Raw genomic sequence first — 21,965 nt, forward strand, 5'->3', positions numbered from 1 at the left:
GGGTGATCTGTCAGAGACAGTGACAGCAGCCCAGCAATACAGTTTTACATCACTGCTAAAATTAAAGTAAGTAGAATAAAATAAATGCATTTCAGGGCAAGAGGTGGAGGTCTATAAAAAATGGAGCATGCACAGGCATACTCCTTGTCACATATAAGTTGTCAAAAACTCTGGCTTCTCACCTTAAGATATCCTTGCATTGTTAACAGCATCAGGGATCTTCTCCTCCGTGGCCCGATCTCTTCATATGCCTTCAATATGACCAGCCACGACTGACATCTGCTTTGTTGTTTTATGAAAACTCGCCCTTAGAAATGCATTGCTCCCTTTCCTCTCTCACAGCTGAGAGATTTTTTTCTGCTGACCAACCTGAGTTCCCTGCTGAATGCCCTAGCTTTATTGCCTTAGCAACAGGAGTGGGTGCCTTTTATCTGTTGGTTAGAGAGAGGGAGGCACAAAATTGACTACAGAAATAAGGAAGGTGTTTGGGACAATATGCATGGATTCTGGTAACACCTGGTTGTCCTATGACAAGTTTCTGAAGACCTGGAACTGGCTTAGTTATCATGCCAGGGAAGAGGGGACCCCAGGGATTCTCTGTTAATATTTCAGAACCTTTCTAGGTACAGTGCCCAGGAGGACTCTTACTGTGAACAGAGCATCCCTTATATGCTGGGTGCTTGGAGGAGATCAGGTGAAAGAGAAAATATATGGCCCTGTCATTCATCCAGTGGGTAAATAATACATATTCTCAAGAAACAGAGTGAGGACTAGGTGTGGTAGCTCACACCTGTAACCCCAGAACTTTGGGAGGCTGAAGCGGGAGGATCACTTGAGTTCTGGCATTCAAGTCCAGCCTGGGCAACATAGGGAGACCCTATCTCTACCAAAAAATTAAAAAATTAACAGGGCATGGTGGCATGTGTCTGTGGTATCACCTACTCGAGGTTGAGGTGGGAGGATCACTTGAGCCCAGGAGGTTGAGGCTGCAGTAAGCCATGATCACACCCCTGCACTCCAGCCTGGGCAACAATGCAAGACCCTGTCTGGAAAAGAAAGAAAGAGAGAGAGAGAAAGGAAAGAAAGAAAAGGCAAGGGAAAGAACGGGAGGGAGGGAATGGCCTATAAATTACAAAGTGAAGTTATTGGAACAATAATGTAATTTAAAAAGTAATATTGGCTGGGCACGGTGGCTCAAGCCTGTAATCCCAGCACTTTGGGAGGCCAAGGTGGGCGGGTCACTTGAGGTCAGGAGTTCGAGACCAGCCTGGCCAACATGGTGAAACACCATCTCTACTAAAAATACAAAAGTTAGCCAGGTGTGGTGGCACGTGCCTGTAATCGTAGCTATTCGGGAGGCAGAGGCATGAGAATCCCTTCAATCCGGGAGGTGGAGGTTGCAGTGAGCTGAGATCGCACCACTGCACTCCAGCGTGGGCGACAAAGTGAGACTCCATCTCAAAAAAGAAAAAAAAGTAATATTGGCTGGGCACAGTGCCTCAAGCCTGTAATCCCAGCACTTAGGCAGGCTGAGGCTGGCAGATCAGTTGAGCCCAGGAGTTCAAGACCAGCCTGGGCAAAATATAGCGAAACCTCATCTCTACGAAAAATACAAAAATTAGCCAGGCATGGTGGCACATACCTGTAGTCCCAGCTACTTGGGAGGCTGAGGCAGGAGGATCACTTGAGCCCAGAAGGTTGAGGCTGCAGTGAAACAAGATCACACTACTACATCCAGACTGGGTGAAGAAGTGAGACCCTATCTCAAACAAAATAAAATAATAATAATTAGAACAATGTGGTATGTATTACACAGGAAGCCTTCTTGGAGGAGGTAAATCTTGAGTTTGCAAAGCTAGAAGGGTCCCAATTAGAAGGATTAGAGGTATATATGGCCAAGCCTACCTGATTTGGTGTCTGCCTCCCTTTCCAACCTCATTTTGTACAATTCTCCCCCACCTCTTGCTGTGTCCTAGCCTACAAGAGACCAAATGTTTGTGTCCCCCTCAAAATTCATATATTGAAATTCTGGCCCCCGATGTGATGGTATTAGGTGGGCCCTTTGGGAGGTGATTAGGTCATGAGGGTAGAGCTTTCATGAATGGGATCAGAGCCCTTATAAAAGGAACCCCAGAGAGCTTCCTAGCCTGCTTCTGCCATGTGAAGATGGCTGTCTATGAACTAGGAAGCAGGCCCTCAGAAGAAATCAAATCAGCCAGCATCTTGATATTGAACTTTCCAGCTTCTAGAACTGTGAGAAATAAATTTATGTTGTTTATAAGCCATCCAGTATATAATTTTTTTTTTTGAGACGGAGTCTCACTCTGTCACACAGGCTGGAGTGTAATGGCACGGTCTCAGCTCACTGCAACTCCACGTTCAAGCGATTCTCTTGCCTCAGCCTCCCGAGTAGCTAGGACTACAGGCACGTGCCACCACACCAGGCTAATTTTTGTATTTTTAGTAAAGACGGGGCTGGGCGCGGTGGCTCATGCCTGTAATCCCAGCACTTTGGGAGGCCAAGGTGGGAGGATCACGAGGTCAGGAGATCAAGACCATCCTGGCTAACACAGTGAAACCCCATCTCTACTAAAAAAAAAAAAAGAAAAAAGAAAAATACAAAAAAATTAGCCAGGCGTGGTGGCGGGCGCCTATAGTCCCAGCTGCCCGGGAGGCTGAGGCAGGAGAATGGCGTGAATCTGGAAGGCAGAGCTTGCAGTGAGCCGAGATCACGCCACTGCACTCCAGCCTGGGTGACAGAGCGAGACTCCGTCTCAACAAACAAACAAAAAAGTAAAGATGGGGTTTCACTATGTTGGCCATGCTGGTCTGAAACTCCTGACCTCGTGATCCACCTGACTCGGCCTCCCAAAGTGCTGGGATTACACCCGTGAGCCACCGTGTCTGGCCAAATAAAACTCTTCAACAGGATTCTCAGCCCAGCACGTTTTCTTTTTCTCCTTCACTCACATTTCCCCAACCTTCCGAGCCTTCATTTATTCAATAAATAATTATTATCTACTGTGTGCCAGAAACTGGGCTTGGTGCTAAATGTCCAGTCAAAAACAAAATGGACTGTTGCCTTGGAATTTATTGTCTACTTGGTAAACATATTAAATAGAAAATAAACATATAAATATATCAGCACACATGGTGATTAAGAAAACGGGAAGGTGATACGAGACAAAATAACACTGAAGTGCAGGGAAAATGTCTCTGAGGAAGGAAGCCATATATAAGGCAAGGCCTGAAAGATGGGCTAAGGAGGAGGCAGAAGGAACAGCATAGGCAGACACAATGAAGGCAGGAAAGAGCTCGAAGTTTAAGAAACCGAAAGTGGATCAGTATCGCTGGGTCTTAGTCCGTTTGGGCTGTTATAACAAAATACTATAGGTTGGGTGCAGTGGCTCACGCCTGTAATCCCAGCACTTTGGGAGGCCGAAGCAGGTGGATCACCTGAGGTCAGGAGTTCAAAACCAGCCTGGCCAACATGGTGAAGACTCATCTCTACTAAAAATACAAAAATTAGCCAGGCATCGTGGTGCATGCCTGTAATCCTAGCTACTCGAGAGGCTGAGACAGGAGAATAGCTTGAACCCAGGAAGTGGAGGTTGCAGTGAGCCAAGGTCTCATCACTGCACTCCAGCCTGGGTGACAGAGCAAGACTCTGTCTCAAAAAAAGTAAAATTTTAAAATAAAAATAATAAAATATTAGGCCAGGCGTGGCGGCTCACACCTGTAATCCTAGCAATTTGGGAGGTGGAGGCAGGCGGATCACCTGATGTCAGAAGTTTGACATCAGCCTGGCCAACATCATGAAACCCTGTCTCTACTAAAAATACAAAAATTAGCTGGGCACGGTGGCACATGCCTGTAATCCCAGCTACTTGGGAGGCTCAGGCAGGAGAATCGCTTGAACCCAGGAGGCAGAGGTTGCAGTGAGTGGAGATCGCGCCACTGCACTCCATCCTGGGCTAAAGAGTGAGACTCTGTCTCAACAACAACAACAACAACAACAAAAGCCAGGTGCGGTCTTTGGCACTCCCAGCCAAAAAAAGAAAAAAAAATTTTTTTAAGTAATATACTTTGTTTTGTTTTTTGTTTTTGAGACGGAGTCTCACTCTGTCACTGAGGCTGGAGTGCAGTGGCACCATGTCGGCTCACTGTAACCTCTGTCTCCTGGGTTCAAGCAATTCTCCTGCCTCAGCCTCCCGAGTAGCTGGGATTACAGGCGCCCACCACCACGCCCGGCTAGTTTTTATATTTTTAGTAGAGACGGGGTTTCACCATGTTGGCCAGGCTGGTCTCGAACTCCTGACCTCAGGCGATCCACCCGCCTCAGCCTCCCAAAGTGCTGGGATTATAGGCGTGAGCCACAGCGCCCAGCCAAAAAGCAATAAACTTTCATTGCAAGAAGACTACCAATACCACATACTGGTGAGGATGTAAAACAATTAGAACTCTCTCATGCATTGCTGATAAAGATATAAATTGGTTCAAACACTATAGAAAACTATTTAGCAGTATGGATAAAAGCTAAATATATACCCCAAACCTTGCTATTCTACTCCTCAGTATTTACCTGGAAGAAATAAGTGCATATGTTCACCAAAATACTTGTACAAGAATGCTCATAGCAGTTTTATTCCTAAGAGGCCCAAACAACAAGCAAATGCCCATCAATAATGGAATGGATAAATTGTAGTATAATTATGCAATGGAATACTACACAGCAATAAAAAAATACTTCTACATTCAACAACATGGATGAATCTCAAAAACATATATTGAGGCCGGGTGTGGTGGCTGACGCCTGTAATCCCAGCACTTTGGGAGGCCGAGGAGGGCGGATGACTTGAGGTCAGGAGTTTGAGACCAGCCTGGCCAACATGGTGAAACCCTGTGTCTACCAAAAGTATAAAAAATTAGCTGGGAGTGTGGTGGCTCATGCCTGTAATCCCAGCACTTTAGGAGGCTGAGGTGGGCGGATCATGAGGTCAGGAGTTCAAGACCAGCCTGACCAACATGGTGAAACCCCATCTCTACTAAAAATACAAAAATTAGCCGGGCATGGTGGCGTGTGCTTGTAATCCCAGCTACTCAGGAGGCTGAGGCAGGAGAATCACTCGAACCTGGGAGGTGGAGGTTGCAGTGAGCCAAGATCACACCATTGCACTCCAGCCTGGGTGACAGAGCGAGACTCCATCTCGAAAAAAAAAAGAAAAAAAAATTAGCTGGGCGTGATGGCACGCACCTGCAGTCCCAGCTACTTGGGAGGCTGAGGCAGGAGAACCACTTGAACCCGAGAGGCGGAGGTTGCAGTGAGCCGAGATCACACCACTGCACTCCAGCCTGGGCGACAGAGCAAGACTCCGTCTCAAAAAAAAAAAATTTTTGTTGAGTGACAGAAGTCAAACACAAAAGATTGCATATTGTCTGATTCCATTTATGAGAAGTTCAAGAATCAGCTCAAGTAATCAATCTATGGTGACAGAAATCAGAATAATGGTTACTTTGGGAATTTATGGCCTGTGAAGGTATATAAGGGAATCCTCAGGTCTTGGAAAGGCTCTATATCTTGTTTTGGGTGGGGATTACATGGATATATATATGTGTGTGAGTATATACATGTATATATAGACATGTATATATGTATACACTTGTGTATCTATACATGTGTATCTATGTACACACATACACGTATCTATGTACACACACACACATATCTGTACACACACACATACACGTGTATATATGTACACACACACGTGTATATATGTACACACACACGTGTATATGTACACACACACGTGTATATGCACACACACGTATATATGTGTACACACACACGTGTATATGTGTACACACACACGTGTATATGTGTACACACACATATATACATGTGTATATGTATATACGTGTAAAAATTTATCAAGGTATACACATACTGTGTACATGTTATGCCCCAATAAACACAGAAACAAAAAGTAATATATGCTCATCAAATATTAAGCAATGCATTAGTGTATACAACATAAAGAAAACCGTGATTAACATTTTTATGTATGTCTCCCTGAACTCCTCTGATCACATCCATATTTCTTTCTTCAAACTGTCGCTGATATCCATGCTATCCGAAGCCTTTGATCTATGTGTAGCACCAAACCAAGTGACATAAATGAAAAGTTTCAACCTTCATGTGACAAAGTTCAGCAGCAATACTGAGGCCCTTCTTCACATAAAGAGTAGTGGGAAATACAAACATGAGTAAGTCACAACCAGTGCTCTCAAAGAATTCACAGTCCAGGGAGAGAAACTACAGGGACTACCGGCCAAATAAAAACCCCAAGAACTGTAATACCAAGCCACGCAGTAGAGTTTCACATGGCCATTAAAACGAGTTCAAACTATTGTACAAGGAATGACACCTTACAGTTGTATAGAGCTTGCAGCTTTCAGTTTTTTCACATACAGGCTCACAAACTTAACCCTATGAAGTAGTCATTATAAATGTCATTATAAATATTATCCTTGTTTTATAAGTAATGAAAAATTACTTGCCTGGACGGCTAGTGGAAGAGTTGGGACTAAAACCTAAGTATTCTGACTCCTAATACATTGGTTACTCATAAATCCGCCGCCAGCAGTACCTGCTCACTTCCAGATGGAAACAGCAAGCTGATAACAGCCTAGTCCACTGGCCAGGTTAACGAGGAGGCCGGGCCATTCAATGCCCTTCCACCATGAGGCCTTACGGAGCAGTCCCGGGGAGGACTGAGGCCTCCAACTGCATTCTCACACTGCCTCTAACCCATCTACCTCTAGCTATCCTCAGACCACCAAATATCGGGAGAGGGTGGGAGGGGGAACAGCCTAGGATGACAGCAGGTGGCCTCAGTATTGGGATCCACATTCACTGGATTTACAGAGCCTCCTTCCTTCCCAGTTCTTCTCTCCATTCCCACGCTTCCACTTTGGTCTTCCAACTTTTTTCTCTTTCAGTTGTCCACCACTTCTCCAATCTGCTTTCCCTCAGCCGCCCACATCCACCCCTTTTCTGGTCCCCTCTCTACCTTAAGAAGCTGCTAGAGGTTTTTCACCATTCCACTGAACTTTGTCTTTCTGTTCACATTTCCTTGTCTACTTGGACAAGAAGGCCGGAAATGTGCTTTTAGACAACACAGCCCACGGCCGCCACCGGGTGAGAGACCTGGGACCCTTCGCTGCTTTGGCGCTGGGGCACAGCTGTTCAGAGGTTCTCCACGTTGGCTGAGCGATGTCTGAGTTCCCCCGCCTTTCTAGGGAGGGAGGGATAGACATAAACTTGACTTTCAACGTTGAGGACAGTTGACTACCTAGAGGAAAGGCGGTGGCCGGGAGTCACCGCCCCAACCCTCAGCTGAAGGCCATGTGGCATGGAGGGTCCGGACTCCAGCTCCTACTCTGGCACCTTCCGAAATGAAACCACCTCCGCGGCACCTCGGAGGGGCTGAGTAACCAGATCCACTGACCGTCCATCCCTGTCCCGGGAGAGAGCCTCCGGGACCTCCCGCTCGGCCAGGGCCAGAGGGTCCCCTCCCCACCCCCACCCCTCGCTCCTGGCTCCCGTGCTCCCCTCCCTTCCCTGACCGCCCTCCCAGCCCGCCGCCCCCGGCGGCTGGCGCGGGCGGTGCAGCATGCGGCAAAGCTCTTTGCATAAATTATGCTCATGACGCAGCAGCTAAAAAAATCCAAGTAGCAGAAGGAGGGAAAAAAGGGGGGGAGGGAAAAGGGGGGGGTCGTGGAAGGGGGGAACGAAGAAAAATATATACCTGACCGCCCCCCCACCCGGCTTCCCCTTCCCGCTTCCCGGCCGTCCCCCCTCCGCCCGGCTTAGCCTGCGGAGCCCCCTTCGGCTCTGCCCAGCCTAGGCTGGGGGCCTGGGGGCGGCGGCGGGTCCCGACCAGCTCCCGGGCCGGGCCGAGCCGAGCCCAGCCAAGCCGCACTGGCTTCTTTGTCTGCGGGCGGCGGCCGCCGTGGCCCCGGCCCCGGCCCCGGCCCCCTGGCCCGGGCTGTGAGATGAATCTCTAATCGGTGGCCGCCAGACACCCGCGGCGAAGGCGGCTCGGGCTCGGGCTCCGGTAAGTAGCGGGGTCCGGGGCGGGGAGGGGTTTGCACGGAGGGGGAGGGGGCCGGGCAGGGGAGGTTTCGGGTTTGGTTAATATGCAATGCCCGTAATTAGCATAATTTATATATTTATGATAAAGAGAAAAAAAGCCGCGGGGCCGGGGCGGCGGGGATCTGCGGGAGCGGGACAGCGCGCGGTTGCCCATCTGGGGCTAGACACCCGGGGGCCGCGCCCTCGCCCGCCCGCGGGCCGCTCTGGACCTGGAGCGGAGGGGTCGGCCGCCAGGTGGACCCGGTGGGGAACCCCGACCTGGCCCCTCCCCGTTTCTGCCCCTGGAGCCCTTGTGGGGTGCGGACCACAGGGGACGCTCTGTACACAGAACCAGTGGCGACCAGAAGCGGATCCTTGCCTCTCTGGAGAACACGGACGCCTGGGTTCCCGGCGGTTAGGGCCAGCTGGGGCGGCCAGGGCGACCTGTCACGGTTCTCCCGAATGAACAAACTCCGGGACGACCGGTGGGACCCGGGGGTAGGGACCCAGGCGTTGCTGGAAGGGTGGGTCAGTGATGGGAGGGCCACCTTCTAGCAGAGCATGAGCACTTCATAAATATTTAATATCGATATTATTATTAATAAATAGTCATAATAATGGGCCCGATGCAGGCTCCCTGGGCAGGCTCACCTGGCAAGGCCAAGGGAGCTCCCAGCATACCCTCTAACCTCCACTTTCGCGGCAGAATACCCCACTCAGCCCGACTGGAAGCCTAAAACCTTCACAGAATAGCCTCTGCGGCTGGGCAGGGGGAAATCAGAAGAGTTCAGGAAGCATTCCTGGGCCAAAAAAAAGAGGCTCTTTGCAGAGATTTTTAACCTCATCTGCCCTTCCCAAATTCCTTGTTCCAAAAGTAGAGGGCTGGTCTTCAATTGTTCGTATACATGTATCCCATGCCCCTTATTTAGCAATCTAAGGCAGCCACCATTGACTGGCAGAGGCCTTCTGAGGAATAATTCCATATATTCCATTTTCATTCAAGTCCTGGTCCTCAAAGTGATGCTTCTGTGACCTGGTACTCCGCTTATCTGCTGTAGAACTTCATTTCTTCATTAGTTCAACAAAAATACCCACTCAGTGCCATGCTCTGAACAATTCAGACAAAACTTCTATTATGGAGTTTTTATTCTGGGGGTGGACAAGCAGATGCTAAACATTAAAACTAACAAGGTAATACCATAGAGTGATTGTGTGTCAGTGTGTGTGTATGTAGCCATTTCTTCTGTTTTGTTCCTGGAAGTACTACCTGGCAGTTAAGAAAAGTGACTCAGAAAAAATTTGCTCCTGTAAGGTTTCTCTGCATTTTGAAGGAACTTGGGATAAGCTCATATTCTTGTCCCCAAGATTTACTCACCATAAAATTATCAGAGTAATCTTTTACATTTTCTTTTTTTTGAGACAGAGTCTAGCTGATTTTTTTGTATCTTAGCAGAGATGGGGTTTCACCGTGTTGCCCAGGCTGGTCTCGAACTCCTTAGCTCAGGCGATCCAACCGTCTTGGCCTCCCAAAGTGCTGGGATTACAGGCGTGAGCCACCGTGCCTGGCCATCTTTTACATTTTTAAAATGCTTTATAATTTAAAACATTTTTATATGCATGCTTTACTTCAGTTCAAAATAATAGCAATGATAATAACAAACATATATGTAGTGTTTGCTTCATGCTAGGCCCTGTTTTAAGTGCCTTCCATAAATGTTATCAATTTAATCCTCACAATAACCCATGAGGTGGTTACTATAATTTGGTTCCATTTTGGATAAGGAAACGGAGGCTTATAGGGATTACCTCTAGTAGAAGCAGTACTCAAGCTGGGTCTTCTGCCTTTAAACCTGCCTTTGACCCCTCATGTCAAAATGAGGGTTCATGAGGCAGAAGAGAGAGTGGGATGCAGGAGAAACTGGCCACGGGAGGAAGGCTTGGAATGAGAAATTAGACGGGCGCTTTAGGAAGGGGCCAGTGTGGTCTGGGTTCTCCAGAACCCAATACTACACCTTTGAAATCTCTTTTTTTTTTTTTTTTTTTTTTTTGAGACAGGGTTTCACTCTGTCGCTCAGTCTGGAGTGCAGTGGCGCGATCTTGGTCTCACTGCAACCTCCACCTCCCGGGTTCAAGCAATTCTCCCACCTCGGCCTCCCAACTAGCTGGAACTATAGGCGCACACCACCATGCCTGGCTAATTTTTGTATTTTCAGTAGAGACGGGGTTTCACCATGTTGGCCAAGCTGGTCTTGAACTTCTGACCTCAAGTAATCCGCCCGCCTCGGCCTCCCAAAGTGCTAGGATTACAGACGTGAACCACCACACCCGGCCTGTACCACGTCTTTGAAATCATTTTTAAGTAGCCCCAGTACTGGAAATGGAGGCAAAACATTTGAAGTAGGGTGTGTGTTTTGAGGGAAAAGGTAGGAAATAATAAGAGGCTAAGTGATGTGGCTATGACGTGACCTCGTATCTTCAATTGTTTTCAGCCCATATTCATGAACCTAGTTATATACCAGATATTATCTTAGGCACCAGGGATATGATGATAAGCAGACATGATCCCTGCCTTCCTGGAGCTTACAGTCTACTAGGAACATACCTACTTTTCATTTTTCACATTTCTTTTTTTTTTCTTTTTTGAGACAGGTTCTCACTCTGCTGTCACCCAGGATGGGGTGCAGTGGCACAATCTCGGCTCACTGCAGCTTCACCTTCTTGGGCTCAAGCGATTCTCTGGCCTCAGCCTCCCAAGTAGCTGGGACTACAGGCCTGCGCCACCACACCCAGCTAATTTTTTATTTGTTTGTTTGGGTTTGTTATGTTTTGGTAGAGATAGGGTTGCACCATGTTGGCCAGGCTGCCCTCCAACTCCTGACCTCAAGTGATCCACCCGCCTCAGCCTCCCAAAGTGCTGGGATTACAGGTGTGAGCCACTACGCTTGACTCTACTCTCCTATTTATTTGGTCACCTCATCATTCTTTTTCCTTTCTCTGGCCTGTGTGTGCCTAGCTGTTAGCCTACCAACAGCTTGGCAAGACTGTTATCTCTGCTCATGGTTCAGGGTGTGGGGACAGGCGTCGGTGTGGAGCAGAATTGAGATCCTCTGTTTTCCAGTGTGTCCTGAGCCTTGGGGACCAGAGCAGTCCCCATCAGCCTTACCCCCATTTCCTGAGAGGAGGCTCTGTGTGGTGTCAGGAGGATGGGGTCCGGGGCAGGTCAACAGAGCCTTGAAGTTTGAATCTGCCACTGACTCTCCTGTGCCCTTGGTCAAGTCACCTGACCTCTCTCTACCTCTATGTACATATAGATAAAAATGAAGATGATTGTGGTAAGAGTCATGCTAAGCATTTCATTTACATGATCTCATATCATCATCATAACAATCCCATAGGGCTTGCCTATTTAATCACCATTTTATTTATTTATTTATTTATTTATTTTTTGACATAGAGTCTCACTGTGTCTCCCAGACAGGAGTGCAATGGCATGATCTCGGCTCACTGCAACCTCCGCCTCCCGGTTCAAGCGATTCTCCTGCCTTAGCTACCCAAGTAACTGAGATTACAGGCACCCGCCACCACACCCAGCTAAGTTTTGTATTTTTAGTAGAGATGGGGTTTCCCCATGTTGGCCAGGCTGGTCTTGAACTCCTGACCTCAGGTGATCCTCCTGCCTTGGCCTCCCAAAGTGCTGGAATTACAGGTGTGAGCCACTGCGCCTGGCCTAGTCACCATTTTAAGGATAAGGAAATTAGGCCGGATGTGGTGGCTCACGCCTGTAATCCCAGAACTTTGGGAGGCCAAGGTGGGCAGATCACAAAGTCAGGAGTTCGAGACCAGCCTGGCCAATATGGGGAAACCCCGTCTCTACTAAAAATACAAAAATTAGCTGAGCAAGGTGGTGGGCGCCTGTAGTCCCAGCTACTCGGGAGGTTGAGGCAGGAGAATCGTTTGAACCTGGGAGGCAGAGGTTGCAGTTAGCCGAGATCATGCCACTGCACTCCAGCCTGGGCAACAAGAGCAAGTCCTCGTCTCAAAAAAATAAAATAAAATAAAATAAACCATAGAAATGGGCCAGGTATGGTGGCTCATGCCAGTAATACCAGCACTTTGGGAGGCTGAGGTGGGAAGATAATTTGAGCCCAGGAGTTGGAAACCAGCTTAGGCAACATGGAAAGACCCTGTCTCTGAAAAAAAAAAATAATAAAACCAGAAATGGATCTGAGTTTAAAAGTCTGAATCCCATACAAGTCCATTTTCCTACATAGGACAAGATTCTTTTACATAAAATTTCATGTCTGAAATACAGGCCTCCCTGGGAACAAGCACCACATAAAACTGCATTAGAGGCCGGGTGCAGTGGCTCACGCCTGTAATCCCAGCACTTTGGGAGGCCAAGGCGGGTGAATCATCTGAGGTCAGGAGTTCCTGACTAACCTGGGCAACATGGTGAAACCCCGTCTCTACTAAAAATACAAAAATCAGCCTGGTGCGGTGATGCGCACCTGTAGTCCCAGCTACTCAGGAGGCCGAGGCAGAAGAATTGCTTGAACCTGGGAGGCGGAGGTTGTAGTAAGCCGAGATCCCGCCGCTGCACTCCAACCTGGGTGACAGAGCGAGACTCCGCCTTGAAAAAAAAAAAAAACAACAACTACATTAGGTCATTAGGTGTTAGGTGTCCCTCTTGTAGATTCTTTACTGCTTTCTGTTCACCCACCATGAAATTTAAGCATACTGTATTGTAGTTACCTTCTTATTTCCTTGACTCCCATATTTGACTATAGCTTTCTTTCTTTTTTTTTTTTTTTTTTTGAGACGGAGTTTCACTCTTGTTGCCCAGGCTGGAGTGCAATGGTGCGATCTTGGCTCACCTCTGCCTCCCTGTTGTTCAAGCGATTCTCCTGCCTCAGCCTCCCGAGTAGCTGGGATTACAGGCATGTGCCACCACCCCAGGCTAATTTTGTATTTTTAGTAGAGACGGGGTTTCTCCATGTTTGGATCAGACTGGTCTCGAACTCCCGACCTCAGGTGATCTACTCGCCTCAGCCTCCCAAAGTGCTGGGATTACAGGCATGAGCCACCACGCCTGGCCTGGACTATAGATTTCTTGACAAAGGTGGGAAATGTGTTTTTCCCCATTGAATTCCCAGTGCCTAGCACATAGTAGCCACTGAAACATGTGTTGAAAAAACAAAGGTTTGGCTGGGTGCAGTGGCTCATGCCTGTAATCCCAGCACTTTGGGAAGCTGAGACAGGCAGATCACGAGGTCAGGAGTTCGAGACCAGCCTGGCCAATATGGTGAAACCCCGTCTCTACTAAAAATACAAAAATTAGCTGGGCATGGTGGCGCGCACCTGTAGTCCCAGCTACTCAGGAGGCTGAGGCAGAAGAATCACCTGAACCCGGGAGGCGGAGGTTGCGGTGAGCCGAGATTGTGCCACTGGACTACAGCCTGGGCGACAGAGCCAGACTCCGTCTCAAACAAACAAACAAACAAACAAAACAAAAAAGACAAAAAAAAAAAAAACGAAAGGCAAGGCATTTCAGGATTTCTTCTAATAGGATCTCAGACTATACTAGGGAGTTTTGATTTGTTTGGGATATCCCAGTTCTCCTCCTGGGTATCTTGGAATGTTGCACTAAGCCCAGAGCAGTTCCAGAGGAGAATGACAGGCAGAACTAGGTCCTCTAGCTCATTCTCCCCCGCTGAAAATCCTGCATGGCCCTGGACCTCTTTGGATTCTCAGGTGGTAGGCAAATGCCTTAGCACTTGCTGTTCCTTCTACCCCTGAGGCTGCTTGGGTTTTTGTTTTTATATTTATTTATTTATTAGGGACAAGGTCTTGCTCTGTCAAGGAGTGCAGGCTGGAGTGTAGTGGCGTGATCACAACTCACTGCAGCCTTGAACTCTGGGGCTCAAGCAATCCTCCTACCTCAGCTTCCCAAGTAGCTGGAACCATAGGCGTGTACCACTACACCTGGCTAGTTTATTTTATTTTTTTTATTTTTTGTAGAGACAGAGTCTCCCTGCATTGCCCAGGAAGGTATCAAACTCCTGAGCTCAAGCAATCCTCCCCCTTCAGCCTCCCAAAGCATTGAGATTATAGGTGTGAGCTACTGTGCCCAGCCCTGCCTGCGTTTTTAGATGTTAGCAAGGAAAGCAAGGGATAAGTGAGCCATTTGCTAGCCAACCAGAGTGCCTTGCCAGCCCTGATCCAGGCGTTTTTCAAAGTCAACTCACCGGAGAAAGAAAGCAAAGGAGAGGGCCCTTGGTGGGCTCTGGCTCTCTCCCCAGCTTTAACCAGAGCAGCTCTGCTGTGACCTGTGTATGTATTGGGATTCTACTGCTGGGATGGGGACAGGAGCTCCTTCTCTTGAAACAGACAGCTGATTGTCTCTCCTCCCTGGCCTTCAGGCTGTGGGCACTGCACAGCATCATGGGCTTAAAGGAGGCCATCCAGACGTGCTATTTATGCAGTCATTGGGGAAATGTTCAAAAAGCAAACTGAAGAGGGCTGTCTAGTCACTGGAACCAAGCCACAGCCTGAGGCTCGAAAAAAATTTGGAAAGTTCCTGACAAGGAGATGGCAGCAGGTCCAGAGGAAAGTCTGCACAGATACCAAGCAAGGGGAACACACAGGGTACAGCTCAGAGTCAAAATGCTGAGTGTCTACTTGTCAGAGAGACGTTGATATCACATACATGTGTAATAGGAGCCATCTAAAGGTAAGACAGAGACAGACAAGGGAGTCTGAGATCTGAGACAAAGGAGGTCTTGGACTCTGCTCTGCCTGGATTTCTGGTGGGCTGAATGAAATCTGGTTGGTGGGTTGGAGTGGGCTTAGGTGTGGCTAGAGGCTATGTCTCAGGACTGACTTTGCCCTTGACTTAAAGGACCAGACACTGAGGACCCAGGTCCTCAAAGCTGGTCAAATTTTAAGGGTGAAAGGGATATCAGAATCACCCAAGCCTTATCACTACCTGAATCCTCCTAATAACACAGTCACAAAGTGGACGCTTGCCCCTGCTCAGCCACTCCCTGTGAGTGGCCATAGTTGGCAGCAAGGAGCCAGACGCCACAACAAGACTATGAGCAGACTTAACGCTCCTCTCAAGCAGATGCCTTGTTGTCCTACAAAGATTGGCTACTGCTGCCTTACGCCTAATGACCTTTGGAATTGGAAAATTCTTCTCCCCAAGAAATGTATGTATCAAGCTATAATGCACCCAGATTCACCTTGCGCAGCTTTCATTTCAATTTTGTCTCTTCCTCTTATTTTCTTTGCAAATGGCTTCTATGTGTAACGACTTTCATAGCTTATCCCAGTTCCTACCCAGAAGTGATGGTAAATTGCCAAGTTCTCTGAAAAACTCATGGAAGACTACCATGTACAAAATCTGGGGAGACAGGAGTTTAAGACTAGCCCTGGCAACATAGTGAGACCTCATATCTACCAAAAATAAAAAATAAAAAAAATTAGCTGGCCATGGGTAGTCCCAGCTACTCTGGTGGTTAAGGTGGAAGGATCACTTGAGGCTGGGAGTTTGAGGCTGCAATGAGCCATGGTCATGCCACTGCATTCCAGCCTGGGCAACAGAGCAAGACCCTATCTCAAAACAAAAAAAAATCTGAGGGGAGACATCACCTAAGAAGGAGGCTAGGGCCCCATTGAGGTAGTTAGATGCTCACCAGTTCTTTCAGCAAATTCCTCTGCCCCTCCTGCACCCCCTCATCCTACCTGAAAGGGGAAGGCTCATTTCCTCTTTTTTCAAATTGTTAGGTACCTGGAATTGCTTGCCCTCTTCTTGAATCCCACTCTAGAGGGGTTAAGGAAGGAAGAGGAGGGAAAGAACCTCATGGTTCTCCTTACCTGGTTGATCAGGGAACATTCTGCCAAGCAATGAAGATGCTAAAACCCCAGGGGTGATCCAGCAATTCCATTCCTAGGTATATACCCAAAGAATTGGAAGCAGGTGTTCAAAAAAAATTATACCCAATAGTCATAATACACTATTTGCAATAGCCAAAAGGTAGAACAACCCAAATGTCCACCAACTAATGAATGGATAAACAAAATATAGTGTATCCATACAATAGAATACTATTCAGCCATGAAAAGGAATGAAGTTCTGACACATGCTACAATGTGGATGAACCTTGGAAACATGCTAAGTAAAAGAAGCTAGACACAGAAAGCCACATATTCTATCATTCCATTTACATGAAATATCCAGAATAGGGAACCCCATAGAGAAAGCACATCAGTAGTTGCCAGGGCTTGGGCGGTGGCAGTGGAAGGTGAATGACTGTTAGTGGATATGGAGTTTCCTTTTGGGTTGATGAAAATGTTCTGGGACTAGACAGTGGTGATGGTGGCACAAGTGTGAACCCACCAGATTCCACTGTACGGAGCACTTTAAAGTGGCTAAAATGGTTAATTGTATGGGATGTGAATTTATCGTAGTCTGTTTGGGCTGCTATAACAAAATACCATAAACTGGGTAGCTTTTAAACAACAGAAATTTATTTCTCATAGTACTGAAGGTGGGAAGTCCAAGATCAAGGTGGTGTTGTCTGGTGAGGACCCACTTCCTCACTGACAGAGCCTTATTGCTGTGTCCTCACATAGTCGAAAGGGTGAAAGTATCTCTCTCACACTGGGGTCTCTCTGTCGCCCAGGCTGTAGTGCAGTGGCGAGATCACTGCTCACCACAGCCTCAACCTCCTGGGCTCAAGTGATCCTCCTGCCTCAATCTCCTGAGTAGCTGGGACTACAGGTATGCACCACTACGCTCAGCTACTTTTTGTACTTTTTGTAGAGACGGGGTTTCACCATGTTGTCCAGGCTAGTCTTGAACTCCTGGGCTCAAGCAGTCCACCTGCCTAAGTCCTGGGATTACAGGCATGAGCCTTGGTTCTTTTTTTTATGGGCACTAATCCCATTCCTAATTACTTTCCAGAGGCCCTATCTCTTAATACTATCACCTTGGGGATTAGCATTTCAACACATGAATTTGGGGGAAAGGACACATTCAGACCATAGCAGAAAGGAAAGGTGAATCCAGAACACCCCTCTGGGCTTTGTTTCACCATCTGTAACATGCAGATAATAATGCCTCCCATTCCCCACGCCCCCGGTGTTGGCATGAGTAATACAGCAAGCAATTGTGTTATATAAAATGTCTAGCATACAATATGCACTCGAAATAAATGTCAATTGCTTTTTTTCCTTTAAAAGTGTCTAAAGCTACTTGCCTCATTCTCTGTCTCTCTCTCTCTCTTTTTTGAGACAGGGTCTGGTTCTGTAACCCAGGCTGGAGTGCACCAATCACTGCTCACTGCAACCTCCGCCTCCCAGGCTCAAGCGATCTTCCCACCTCCCAGGCTCAAGCGATCTTCCCACCTCCCAGGCTCAAGCGATCTTCCCACCTCAGCCTCCTGAGTAGCTGGGACTATAGGCATGCGCCATCATGCCCAGCTAATTTTTTTGTTGTTGTTGTTACAGACAGGGCCTCACTATGTTGCCCAAGCTGGTCTGGAACTCCTGGACTCAGGTGATCCTCCTGCCTTGGCCTCCCAAAGTTCTGGGATTACAGGCGTGAGCCTCTGCACCCAACCTATTTTCTTTATTTCTTAACGACTGTAGTTTGTGGCTCTAGTCAGACAACCTGTCCTCATATGAGGGCTTCGCCCACTCCTCACTGCACAGGGCAGGCTGTTCCACCATCTGGGATGTCCCACCTCCTCTGTTACAGGCCACTGTGGTCTTTGGGCCACTGTCACAGAGTCACCTGAGAGCTGATTCTGTGATGTTCACCCACTGAATCAGACTCTGAGAGTAGTTGGGTGAAAAGGTCTAAGGGTCTGCATTTACATTTTTATTTTTAAATTATTACTCTGTACTTTATTTATTTAGTGAGACTGAGTCCCACTCTACTCTGTACTTTAATTGATATAAATACTAACATTTTTACTAAGTGCTCCAGGTGATGATCATGCATATTAAAGTTGGAGAGCACTTTAATTTATGTTTTTACCATCTATTCCAGGAAGTCTGCCCAGATTTCTCCCTTGCTCCTTACCTAAGTCTAAGGTTCTGAGGGTCAGGGTCAGATTCCCATTGGGTTCTGCTGGGTGTGTTCTCCCACCGGACTGGGGAGGCCCCAGGGACAGATATCTTGCCCTTTCTTTACTCTCCTCACCCTAAGCCCAGATGTTCCTGGTACTACTGAGTGTAGATTCTCCTAGGATGCTGTAGGAAATGCAACAGAATCTTGTTTTTTGGCCAGGTGCAGTGGCTCATGCCTGTTATCCCAGCACTTTGGGAGGCCGAGGCGGGTGGATCACTTGAGGTCAGGAATTCAAGACCAGCCTGGCCAACATGGTGAAACCCTGTCTCTACTAAAAATACAAAAATTAGCCTGGCGTGGTGGCACATGCCTGTAATCCCAGCTACTCGAGTGGCTGAGGCAGGAGAATTGGTTTAACCCGAGGGGCAGAGGCTGCAGTGAGCACAGATCGTGCCACTGCACTCCAGCCTGGGCGACAGAGTCAAACTGTCTCAAAAAAAAGAATCCTTTTTTTTTTCTTTTTTAACCTCTACAGATACTTGGGAGAACCTAACTTCTCTGTCTTCCTGCGATTCTATTCTGACTTTTCTAGATGGTATAGAAATTGTATTACTGTGTCACATCACCCTTTGCCTTTCCAATCCCATCTTACCCAGGATGTGCTAGGTGTGGGCCGGCCCCCACCCGACCCTGACAAGTGACCATGGATCCTGGAGCCGGGTCAGAGACATCTCTGACTGTCAATGAGCAGGTATCTTCTGGGGTGGGAAGTGGGGGGGTAAGGGTGATGGAGTGAGGGGTGTGGGCAACAGAGGAGGACTCCACAGGGCCCTTCACTCTCTGTTTCTTACCAGGGTTCACCATCACTTCACCTGTCCAGAGTTACTTGCCATTTAGGATTTCTCAGGGCCTGGGTTTGGGGAGTTAAGCTGTGACTTTAAGATGTAAAATCAAAGTGTACATAATATGTTTAAGTTTACGTGGGGAAAGGTTTGAACATCAGGTAATTTACTCCTTAGTTTTTCTTCTTGCTTACACATATTTTCTAATTTTTTTTTTGCAAATTACTATTACTTATATCTTTTTTGTTTGTTTGTTTGTTTGTTTGTTTTGAGATGGAGTCTCACTCTGTCACCCAGGCTGGAGTGCAGTGGCGCAATCTCGGCTCACTGCAAGCTCCGCCTCCTGGGTTCACACCATTCTTCTGCCTCAGCCTCCCGAGTAGCTGGGACTACAGGCACCCACCACCACACCCGGCTAATTTTTTGTATTTTTAGTAGAGATGGGGTTTCACCATGTTAGCCAGGATGGTCTCGATCTCCTGACCTCGTGATCCGCCCACCTCGGCCTCCCAAAGTGCTGGAATTACAGGCGTGAGCCACCGCGCCCGGCCCATTTTTTAAAAGGAGAAAAAAAGGCCAGGCACGGTGGCTCACACCTATAATCCCAGCACTTTGGGAGGCCGAGGTGGGTGGATCACCTGAGGTCAGGAGTTCGAGACCAGCCTGGCCAACATGGTGAAACCCCGTCTCTACAAAAAATACAAAAATTAGCCGGGCGTGGTGGTGGGTGCCTGTAATCCCAGCTACTTGGGTGGCTGAGGCAGGAGAATTGCTTGAGCCCAGGAGGTGGAGCTTGCAGTGAGCCGAGATCGCGCCACTGAACTCCAGCCTGGGTGACAGGGCGAGACTCTGTCTCAAAAAAAAAAAAAAAAAGAAAGAAAAGAAAAGATGAATTTCTCTGAAAATGTAATTGGAGTGAAGCCCCTCATAGGGCAAGCTGGGGCAGCACAAGAGCTGCTTTGGGGATGTATTTCACTCATCTCATATTCTGCTGATGGGTCACATCATCACTTTTTCCAGCACAGCCTCCGACTGGATCCACTTTCAGGCTCAAAGAGTGTGTTGTGAGAGTGATTTCAGGCACAGGCCAAATGCAGAGAGGCCTGACACAAAGCTGTTTAATTTACAGACTTTGTCTCTGATTCTTGAATGGCCCAATTGGCAGGGTTTCCGTGCTGGTGATGAAGAGCTAGTGTGTGGCGTCTGGGCAGGGGAGGGAGACTGAGTGTTCTGAGGAGGCTCAGGGTCCGCCTGCATCGCTCATGCATGGAGATTGCCCTTGAGGTCTGAGCATGCCCACAGCAGGTGGCAGGACTGGAGCCACAGGGCCACAGGATAAAAAGCTGCAGTCAGGCCGGGCGTGGTGGCTCACACCTGTAATCCCAGCACTTTGGGAGGCCGAGGTGGGCGGATCACGAGACCAGGAGATCGAGACCATCCTGGCCAACACAGTGAAACCCCGTCTCTACTAAAAATACAAAAAAATTAGCCGGGCGTGGTGGTGGGCACCTGTAGTCCCAGCTACTCGGGAGGCTGAGGCAGGAGAATGGCGTGAACCCGGGGGGGTGGAGCTGGCAGTGAGCCGAGATTGCGCCACTGCATTCCAGCCTGGGTGACAGAGCGAGACTCTGTCTCAAAAAAAAAAAAAAAAAAGCTGCAGTCCAGGAGCGGTGCCAGGCAGAGAGGGAGAGGATGCATCTTCAGGATTCTTGACCCTTGTTTCAGGAATTTAGCTTGCAGGGAAATCCTGAGCCTTTACTCCAGAGTTTTCGAAATAAAGGAATCATGGGCGATAGAAGTTACTCAGCATTGTGGAGCATTCATTTTCCATCCCTTTATCTTTGGGGAACTTTCAGATGGTTTCAAGGGAAGTGAAGAGGGATTTGGTTCCTGGCCCGACTTAAGCTGTGGATACCATGTTAGGAGCCCTCATACCCACGTTCGAAGATCCTAGCTGCCAAGAGGACATCCTTGCAAGTTGTAGGATAGGCCATCCGCCACTCCCTGCACTGAGTCCAAGAGATGGAACAAAGAGAAATTAGCTCCCAAATGGTTTGGCTCTGGGGGACATTTTTCTAGCTTGCGTCAGGCCCTTCTCCCTGTCACCAGGGCCTGCTTTCTTCCAGCAGCTCCTTCCCTGGAATCAGGGAGCTGCAACCTGCGCCAGGCTCTGGAATTCTCACAGAGCACACAGCCCTCTGGACAGGAGGTCTGCATCCAGAGGTGCCCTCCCCTCTCTCCCCAAACCATACCCAGAGCTTTGGACCCTGCGGCTATACTGGCCCCTATCCCAACAGTGCCCCTGTCCTCTGCTTGCAGGTCATCGTGATGTCAGGTCATGAGACCATCCGAGTGCTGGAAGTCGGAGTGGATGCCCAACTCCCTGCTGAGGAAGAGGGCAAAGGACTGGAGGGTGTGGCTGCCGAGGGCTCCCAGAGCGGAGACCCTGCTGAAGCCAGTCAAGCTGCTGGTGAAGCTGGGCCAGACAACCTGGGCTCCTCTGCAGAGGCAACTGGTACGAGGCCATCACCCCCACCTGGTACTGCTCCACCTGAGTGCCGAGTCCTTCCTGTGGTCCCTGGGGAGCCAGCATGAATCCCTGGGGCTCAGGTGGTTTTAGGGTCTTGTCTGCCTGCCCACTGGACAGCCTGTGCCTCTGGTCAGCTGCGAGGGCTACTCTACACTCTTTGTTTCTGGAGCTTTAGTTCTAGTCTGTGTCACTTCCAGGCCTAAACTAGGATGGATCAGGGTGAGGTGGGAAGAGACTGGTAGCGCTCCGCTTAGGAGGTTGAACCTGGGAGTTGAACCCGCTAAGCTGTGGGAGATCAGGCACTGCTCCCTGGCCTTGGGGCACCCTCTCATCAGTCTTCCTCATTAACACCTTGCAGAGTAGTCATCTCCTTCTGCAGGA

The 21,965-nt window shown here is 48.4% G+C and overlaps 1 protein-coding gene across 9 annotated transcripts in view; it reads left to right on the forward strand.

The window, feature by feature from the left end:
* The first annotated feature begins 5,994 nt into the window (after positions 1 to 5,994).
* POU6F1 (POU class 6 homeobox 1) overlaps positions 5,995 to 21,965 on the forward strand; it is a 32,588-nt gene continuing 16,617 nt past the window's right edge. The window contains exons 1-3 of one of the 9 annotated variants that reach the window (XM_054663334.2): positions 5,995 to 8,120; positions 14,557 to 18,963; positions 21,374 to 21,569. In XM_054663334.2, the coding sequence (XP_054519309.1) occupies positions 18,916 to 18,963; positions 21,374 to 21,569 (244 nt within the window). In that variant the 5' untranslated portion in view covers positions 5,995 to 8,120; positions 14,557 to 18,915. Of the gene's footprint in view, positions 8,121 to 11,836; positions 18,964 to 21,373; positions 21,570 to 21,965 lie in introns of those variants that run through there. The other 8 variants (XM_016923376.4, XM_024347843.3, XM_016923378.3 and 5 more) reach the window with 8 other exon arrangements.

The sequence above is a fragment of the Pan troglodytes genome, chromosome 10 (genome assembly GCF_028858775.2).
Source record: "Pan troglodytes isolate AG18354 chromosome 10, NHGRI_mPanTro3-v2.0_pri, whole genome shotgun sequence".
In the NCBI taxonomy this organism is placed as follows: Eukaryota; Metazoa; Chordata; class Mammalia; order Primates; family Hominidae; genus Pan; species Pan troglodytes.